At 38.8% G+C, this 9,808-nt stretch overlaps 1 protein-coding gene across 1 annotated transcript; it reads right to left on the bottom strand.

The window, feature by feature from the left end:
• Positions 1–1,452: 1,452 nt before the first annotated feature.
• Positions 1,453–9,502, bottom strand: LOC121369819. Its single transcript, XM_041494893.1, has 5 exons — positions 9,347–9,502; positions 8,166–8,337; positions 3,290–3,400; positions 2,442–2,515; positions 1,453–1,527 (listed from the first exon to the last, which is right to left on the bottom strand). The coding sequence occupies exons 1-4, from the start codon at positions 9,500–9,502 to the stop codon at positions 2,451–2,453; spliced, it is 504 nt and encodes a 167-aa protein (XP_041350827.1). The 3' UTR covers positions 1,453–1,527; positions 2,442–2,450.
• Between the last annotated feature and the right edge of the window lie 306 nt (positions 9,503–9,808).

Raw genomic sequence — 9,808 nt, forward strand, 5'->3', positions numbered from 1 at the left:
ACAGCCACTAATATTTTATGCAGAAAAAATATATTTGATATATAATTACAATCGTTAAAAAGTCTCTGTTAGTCGATAGCATCTTAGAAAGTGCAACAAACTCTGGAATGTCCCTTTAAAGATGCATGTGCATCCAAATATATCATTTTTACAGACTCACTTTCGTATCTCCAGTCTTTACATCACATGGAATTGAAGCATCCCTTAGTTGGGATGGTGATACAAAAGTGTGTCATTTTATCCATTACCCATAGAGATATTAACATTGCTATATTTTGTTGGGTACCCAGCCATGTTGGCATTAAGGGCAGTGAAAATGCAGATGTTGCTGCCAAGTCTGCTTTGAACTTGCCCCGTGTCAATGTTGGTGCCCCCTACAGTGATTTTAAATTTTATATTAATCAATATGAAGTCCGGTGCGGTTGCGAACAAGCTTCATTTTGTCAAACCAGTCATCCTACAGGCGCCATCCAGATTAGTTTTACAATTTTTACGTGATATTGACTTTTACTCTAAATTTTAATTTTATATATTTGTGATATTTGTATTTTTGCACAGTTCTTTACACTGTGTTTTATTTGTCTTTTGAATTTTTATATTGATGTTGATCATCACTTCATGTTTTGAATTACCATAGTTTGACACCCAATAGCCGATGTATTTTTCGTGCTGGGGTGTCGTTAAACATTCATTCATTCCTACAGGCGGTACAGGAAGGATGAAGAAGTCTTGTGCCGTGCCCGTATCAGTCATACGTATTTGACACATTCATTTATTTTAAAGAAGGACCCTCGTCCTCATGTGAACATTGTCACTGTACACTGACTGTGCGCCACATATTGGTGGAGTTTAATCATTTGAAGCCGACGAGAAATGATATATTTGGCAACAGAAATATTTTGGAATCTTTTAAATTCCACCCTGGATTAATTTTAAAGTTTTAAAACACTGATTTATGTACAAAGTTTTAAAATATACTTACCTTGATTTATGCTTTATATTATACTTTCCCCCACAGCTCCTTACACTGTGGTTTTACATAATTATATAAATAATATTTTCATATACGTAAACCATTTGTGACACCCAATAGCCGAAGTGTATTTTTGTGCTGGGGTGTTGTTAAACATTTATTCCAGAAAACGTTTATTTCTCCTTATCAACATGGGTTTTTTTTGGGGGACGGGGGTGTTTGTTTCTTGTTTAATGTTTTGTGGAGGTGTGTGTATTTTTTGTTTTGTTTGATGTTGGGTTGGGTGTTTGTTTTATTATTATTACGCTGTACTATTACCACGTCTAAAAATTCAAGAGTATCATGTCTATCATTTGAATATTCACATTTGTCTTCAACCAAAATAAAAGTATGTTAAAGCACAAAATCCGTTACAATGTGTGTGCAATTAATGTTTTTGAGTTATGACACACCCTACAAATAAACAAAACAATTTTTTACTGCATATTCACTTTTTATTTTATTTATGTCGACGTCTGATCAGATCTCTCTATAGCTATAGGTCTTCTTTGATGCTGGAAGTATGGAATAAAACACATTTTAAATACGTGTATCAACAGTGCTTTGTTTATATTTGGATTTGTTTATCGTGAATTTACTTCAGTAAACTTATTAATCATAGACCACATTTAATTTACCATTCGCATAGTAATGTCTGCATTTCATACAAACATCCATATACTTACCATTTGTGACACCCAATAGCCGATATGTATTTTTGTGCTGGGGTGTCGTTAAACAAACATTCATTCATTCATACAAACTTGTCGAACTGACTGCCTGTAGCACTATCAAATTCAGAAACTATGGATCGAGGGTTTTGGTTGCAGACAGTATCTGCTGTTACTATTTGTGTGATTCAGTATTTCTTTCCATCAGTATACTAAACACTAACCCTTAAACTTTGTCCTAGACAGAGCTCAGATAGGTGAAGTGTGTGCTCAGGTGAATGTGTTTGAAACTTTTTTTTATTTAAGTACAAAAATCAAGTTAAAATGAAATATTATTAATTGTGGGAATGAATGTTTATTATTGTGAAAGTCGGGACCATTCAGAGCTAAACCGAGCCCCAAGACTAGTTGTACACACATGACAAGACTAATGACGTAGCCCAATGGTAAAGCATTTCCCTGATGCGCGGTCTGTCTTTGGTCGATCCCCGTCGGCGAGGTCATTTGGCTCTCCCGTTCCAGCCAGTGTACCACGACTGGTATATCAAATGCCGTGGTATGTGATATCTCGTCTGTGAGATGATGCATATAAAAGATCCCTTGCTACTAATGGAAAAATGTAGTGGGTTTCCTCTCTAAGACTAAATTTCAAAATTCCCAAATGTTGGACATCCACTAGCTGATGATTAATAAATCAATGTTATCTAGTGATGTCGTTAAACAAAAACAAATTTTAATGATTAAGTGCAATAACTCACATGATCTTCTCATTCCAGTTCGTTCAGTTCCTTGACGACTCGCTTAAACTCTTCCACGGTGACCTCAGAGTCTCCTGCAATGAAGCTTACACATTACGAATAAACCAATTACAAAAGCGATTTCGTTAGTTAATATGTCTGAAATTAAAGGAAAAGAACCAGTGTTTCTTGAAGAACACGGAAGTGTCGTCATATTTTTATCGGCATAGTCAAAGACCGGTATTTAAATACAGTACGAATCTAGTGCCTCGACATTTACCATAGTTTGACAACCAATAGCCGATGTATTTTTCGTGCTGGGATGTCGTTGAACATCTATTCTAGTGCCTCAATTAACCACTAACCGCTAACTAGAAACACATCATAGATAGTTAATGTGAAAGCCTTTGATAGTCGGGTTGGATCTAAGCAAGAAATTTAAGTTAAAATCAAATTAATGAAATAGAAACACAAACTCTCTCTCTCTCTCTCTCTCTCTCTCTCTCTCTCTCTCTCTCTCTCTCTCTCTCTCTCTCTCTCTCTCTCTCTCTCTCTCTCTCTATATATATATATATACATACATACATAAACAAAAATACATATCCTCTCCCTCTCTCTCTCTCTCTATCTATCTCTCTCTCTCTCTCTCTCTCTCTCTCTCTCTCTCTCTCTCTCTCTCTCTCTCTCTCTCTCTCTCTCTCTCTCTCTCTCTCTCTCTCTCTCTCTCTCTCTCTGTCTGTCTCTCTCTCTGACCACAATTAATCATTAACGCGACATCCCAGATAGATAAGTGTAGACCAAGGAAACAGGGTTTTGAACTAGAAGCGGCTATAAAAACACTAGCATTAATTTAAGACATGTAAACTAACCGTTATCATCAGCAAATTGCAGAAAATCCTCAGCATCACGAGTACTCATGACTTTCTCCAGTTCGTCTAGGTCGAGGACTCCGTTCTTGTTGGTGTCATAGTCCGAGACATCTGAAATTAAATCAACAATCAACGAAACCAGCCCAAACAACACGTATTCTTTACAACCCAATCAGATACTCCGAAAAATTAAAGTTCGCGAATTGGATTGGATAACATATTAACGTGCCTATATCCAATTAAGGTTCAAGCACGTCTCTCCCGGGCACAATCTCTGACTTCGCCAGTTATTGCAATCTAATTAAAATGAGCTCCACTGGTTAATTACTATTACCTGTGGATCTAACAGCACCCCGTTGGAGCTCATGTCTAGTTGACCTTTCATTCGACCAATCAAAACCTTACATGCAAAATCATGCCAGTGATTTGAAAAGAATTTGAAAACATTCGGGATTATGCCGAGAGTATACGAAATGATTCGGGTGAATTACGAAGAATGCCGGAAACTAATTTCAATATAAAATTCGTTTCAGGACGAAAATAATAAACCCGTGATGGTATAGCCATAAAATCTGTTTATACTAGTATACAATCCAGAGTTTATTACTGCACTTTTCCCCCTGTTTTTTAATGTTGAAATAGACCAACAAGTTCGCCTATTACATAAATGGTCTCGCACAATATCTTTGGAATTTGTATTCTCCCGGATAACGCTCTAAAAGGCGAAGTGTAATTGGTCAACATTTAAATGGTTATTTATAGATGAAATGTCACCTGGACATGGGATTCCACGCAATGTTGTTAGATCTACTGGTAGACCAGTAGAGCTAATTTTAATCAAATTGCCAGTTATTGGGTCCGGGACAGAAGGGGTGTGGGGGGGGGGGGGGGTAGAAGCCCCCAAAAAATAATAATTGACTGCTCCGCCGAATAATTTGGAGCATTTTAGGACAGTCGAAAAATAAATAAACTTAAGAAGAGAGGATCTGACTATTTAATAATATTTTTAAAATACAGTAATTTCCACATAAATTTTTTAACGAAGGTCTAAAAGTATAAAGTCCGATCTATATGTCCACGTGAGTGGCCTCGTTAAGGCCGTTAGGGTGCACAGCTTGTAGGGACGAGATGAGTTGCATCCCGTCAAGAAACCCCCTAGAATGACAGTCATTAGACGTTGAAGGTGTAGTGCTGTGCTGAAATACAGATCTTAAGAAGCCGAATCCGTCTGAACGAGAGAGAGTATCAGACTAGGGTATAGTCCAGTGGTCATGGGTTGGTATAGCGGTGCGGACGGGCCTGACTCCAGAGGATACAAGATGGTATCAATATAAAACAAAGTAAAGTTTAGAAAAGAGTACTAGGGGCCGACCCCGCTTCCTATTTCTTCTTATAGTGGGGCGGTCAATCTTCTAGTGGCGTTCTGCAGAATGGCTGTCATACGGTATACGGAAATCAATGCGAGAAAATATAGTTTTCTTGGTATGTGATTGATGGCTGGGGAGCTGCTTTGTATGCTGAATTGTTACACTGGGTTTGACAGGGAAGAGAATGCAGTTAGTGAATATGTGCACTTGATTTACACTGGATACTGCATACTGTCCCCAACAGCACCTTGAAGTCATGCAACATTTGTGTAAAATGCAGAGAAATGGGTGTGATTCGGCCCCTTGGCCCACGTGTGTTTGTTTACATTGATATAACGTGAAAAAGAGCTGGACAACAGGGGTCGTTCTTTTGAGTGTTTATCGGCCCCAGGCAGGTAACGTTTCTTGTGAAATGCCAATGGCCTGGTGAAATTAATAAAAATGCTACAGCCACTGGGGCTACATGACAAAACATAGTGTAATTAATTGTGGTCTGAAGCCATACGAGTCACGAAAAAAACAAGTCGACATAAGTTAGCCCGAAAATGACGTGGAGGCAAGGAGTCTCGTTAAAAAAATAATCCAACCTGGTGGCTGTCGAAACGAGAAGCGTTCTATCAGTTCCAATGGCCACAAACAACCCAGTAGAAAACCCAATTTTGCTGACAAAAACAAAACGAAATGGAGGATTCTCAAGTCGAGCACATGAAAGCACGTGCAGTATGCACAAGCGAAACAAACACGTCTTACCGCTTGGAGCTCCAGACACTTATTCTTTACAACTCAATCAGGATTCCGGTGTCACGGTTTGAGATTGTACCTGGTTTGAGATTGTACCTGGTTTGAGATTGTACCTGGTTTGAGATTGTCCTTTGCTTATTGCAGCAGGTTTCGGATTGTCAATCTCAAACCATCACACCGGCGCAAAAACTAAAACAAACAATACGTATTCATTACAATTCACGGCGGGATTTAGGTCAGTCGGTTGAGTGCTTGCATCGGAGAATCGAACCACCTCGTGGGATCCATTCAACTGATTGGGGGTTTTCGTGTTACAACCAGTACACCACAACTGGTCAAAGGCTGTGGTATGTATTTTCCTGTCTGTGGGAAAGTGCATATAAAAGATGCCTTGTTGCTAATGGAAAAGTGTAGTGGTTTTCCTCTCTATATGACGAAATTACCTAATGTTTGACATCCAATAACCGATGATTAATTAATCAATGTGCTCTCGTGGTGTCATTAAACAAAACAAACTACTTTTTTTCATTACAATTGAATGAGATCTCTGAAATTAAGTCAGTCGTCAGCGAAACCAAGCCAAACACAAATTATTCTTTACAAATTAAACAACTTATTCTTTACAATTCAGTCGGATACTTCGAGATATTGTAGATGGGGAAGGAGAGAGACAGAGGCTGGGGAGAATGCGTTTACTATTTATAATAAGCTCGACTATTTACTACAAAGTCAAGGTCAATGGAAAGTATACAGCGCCTTTCAAAGTTCAAAATAAATTAATGGCTGACGTTTCGCCCCAAGCCTATTCGCCCCAGTTAATTCGTCCCCACACATTCCCAGTTTGTCCCAAAACCAAAATCCTATTCAACCCCACTTGGAGCTTGGTATGTCTGTTTTTAAATAACAATAATAATAATATATATATAAATATAAAACGGACAACGTATTTTATACATAGGTAAAATAAGTCAAGTGATCCTAAAATTTATTTAGAAATTCGAATTGTGTTAAGATCCTTAGTTAGAATAAAATTATTATATTCATATATTAGTGTATGTAATCAGGCCCGTAGCCAGGGAAGGGCATGAGGGGTGTATCATACATCATACCCCCTGAGAGAAAAAAATCGAGCCCACTCCCCCCCCCCCCCCCCCATCTGCTGGGGTTTGTTTTAAATACAAGGATAGTTTGATTTTGTCTGTGCCTTACAGCAATCGCTTAACTCTTCGACTGTTATCTCAGACTATCAACTGTCACAACGGAGTTGGCCAACTCGCCGATCTCTCAATTTCTACGACTGTACAGTTACTATAGTCCTGTTCAATTGTTTAGACCCTAAGTGGGTTTTTTACAAATGTTATGTTTAATTCCTATTCGATACTTGTTTTCTTTACATATGCGTGGAAACAAACCCAAACCCCGACATATTTCATATACAATTCATCATCTAAAATGCACGAAGTTGACTCATTTCCATTTTACAAAAATCTCTGTATGTTTTGAATGCAGGTTCTTTCTTCTATAAATAACTAAGGCTATTTGCATAACAAACGATTAGGATACAAACTACGTTACGGCCATTATAGATTGCTTTATTGAATCAAGGTTATGAATGTTTTGGAATGCAAAATGTGTATCAGCTTTGTCTAACCTTTTCTTTAAACATATACGTAAAAATACATGTTTTTACATGGTGATTATCTTCCTGATGCTTAATTACTAATGACCGAATTTGATCTCATTCAAAGAAACACACGCACATGCAAAAGAAAAACGAAAACGCCAACCTCCACTAAAAATATAATATTGGGGAGGGTGCAAACTGACAATTCGTTGGGGGCTAATTGGCTTGAGGGCGAAACGTCCGTTGTTACCCATACGATTAAAAAACATATCTTGGAACATCAGCCAAACGAGATTAGTGACATAAATTAAAATCGATTATGGGTAATAAATAGGATATCAAACCATTTGTATAATTTCCATGTCCCTCGTAAAATAATGTTCATTGTCACTCGCTAAAGCTCGTGGCAATTGCAAATAATTATTTTATTCAGGACATAAACATGACACAAAATGGAAGCTCGTTTAACATTATAAGCAGTAAGTACCCAAAATATATGTTTCGGAATTTTGAGGCGATTCCCAATGTAAAACAAAATCGAGGGCTTATGTATACGTCATGAACATCTTTGATGTCAGTCCTACTGAATTGTTATTTTTGAGGCGATTCTCAGTGTAAAACAAAATCGAGGGCTTATGTATACGTCATGAACACTTTTGATGTCAGTCCTACTGAATTGTTATTTTTGAATTGTCATTCTCTGTGTCCTACTGAATGTCAGTCCTACTGAATTGTTATTTTTGAGGCGATTCTCAGTGTAAAACCCCTGCGTGTGCTGTAACCTCACCGTGGTGCAGGGGTGTAACATTCTCTTTGAGAATGGCCAATACAGCACAAAATTGAAGTTTTTAGTAATATTCAGTATCCGTAAAATTCTGTGATATTTGTGTTTTTGCACAGTTCTTTACACTGTTTTTGAATTTTTATATTGATGTTGATCATCACTTTATTTATTTGCATTACCATAGTTTGACACCCAATAGCCGATGTATTTTTCGTGCTGGGGTGTCGTTAAACATTCATTCATTCATTCATTCTCAGTGTAAAACAAAATCTAGGGCTTATGTATACGTTATGAACACTTTTGATGTCAGTCTTACTGAATTGTTATTTGATATTAAACTGAAGTATCTAATAATAATACCTCGTTTTCCAAGTGGATGTGGAGGATGGGCCACAATGCTTGCTGCCACCCTGGACACCGTATCCTTTATCCTGTTCCAGTCTCGTCGAGTAACTGTTACAAGCCAGGTGTTCGACTGTTGGAACACTGCAAACGCCACCACCAACACTAGCAGAACATTTGTGAAGCTCATCTGATTAAAACAAAAATTAATATTTTAGCCTAGGTGTCGGACGATGCCAAAAACTGGGAGATAGGGTGGGAGGAAGTTATATATTAAATCGTCTTTTAACATGTCTTCTCCCGCCTATCGCCTGACAAGTACAGTTTTAATATCGTAAATGGACAGGGTCATGCCTAGTCTATAAAAAACAGAAGTGCACTTTTACGAATTTCGGGGCGGGATATAGCCCAGTGGTAAAGCGCTCGCTCGATGCGCGGTCGGACTGGGATCGACCCCCGTTGGTGGGCCCATTGGGCTATATCTCGTTCCAGTCAGTGCACCACGACTGGTATATCAAAGGTCGTGGTATGTGCTACCCTGTCTGTGGGATGGTGTATATAAAAGATCCCTTGCTGTTTATCGAAAAGAGTAGCCCATGAAGTGGCGACAATGGGTTTCCTCTCTCAATATCTCCCCTGCGTGTACTGTAACCTCACCGTGGTGCAGGGGTGAAACATTCTCCTTGAGAATGGCTAATACAGTACAACTCCCCTTTTGGGGCGCCTTGTTTGCCGTGAGGTTCGACCCGTGAAAATGGATGATGGGATCCTGGTGATTGAGTTGGGGCATACCTGCGGGTATGACTTCTGACAATACATCACTTTGGCCCGGAGTTCAAATAGACGGGTGGTCAGGTAGGTCCGACCTGATCAATCGGCTGGTCACGCCAAGCTCGAGAGCATACAATCTTTGTTTTGTTTACATTTAGTCAAGAGCAAACATTTTTTTTATATACCATATGTATTTGTTGCTCTTGGGGCGGTGGCAAGGGTCAATTGGGTGATTTTGTTTTCTTAATGCCCAAGTATATCAACCATGTATCCCTGGCATGGATGTCTGCTGGTTATCCGCAGCACCATGTCCCCTTGTTGGACCCGGTGGTGGGTGGGGGCATGGTTGATGAAAAAAAAATCAAATCTAATATGGATCAACCAAAAATTATACCAAATACAGATGGGACCCTTAAAAGGGTCCACACCGAAGTTTCGGACTTCTTGTCTTCCGACGAGGAGTCCATGAAATCGAAAACTAGTGTGAAGAAATCCAAAGTGATTTCTTCACAAAACTGGCCAAGGTTTCTCGTCATCAGTTCCACTGATGACGGAGCCTTGAATAAACTTTCACCCTTTGCCATTCAAAAGGCAATTGTTGGCTTGGCTGGTGAACCAAAATCTGTCAAAAAAATTAAGACTGGCCTTTTGGTTGAATGTTTAACCGAAAGGCATTCTACTTGTCTTCTCAAGTCGACAGTTTTTTGCAACGTACCAATTAAGGTAACTGCGCATTCCTCCCTTAATTCGTCAAAGGGAGTTATCAGATGCAGAGATTTGGAAGGTGTTAGCGAGGAAGAAATATGCCAAAATTTACGTACACAAGGAGTTACTGCTGTGAGGAAGATAAAGGTTCGTCGAAACAATGACTTGTTACCGACGAATACTTG

This window comes from Gigantopelta aegis, chromosome 4, assembly GCF_016097555.1.
Source record: "Gigantopelta aegis isolate Gae_Host chromosome 4, Gae_host_genome, whole genome shotgun sequence".
Lineage (NCBI taxonomy): Eukaryota > Metazoa > Mollusca > Gastropoda > Neomphalida > Peltospiridae > Gigantopelta > Gigantopelta aegis.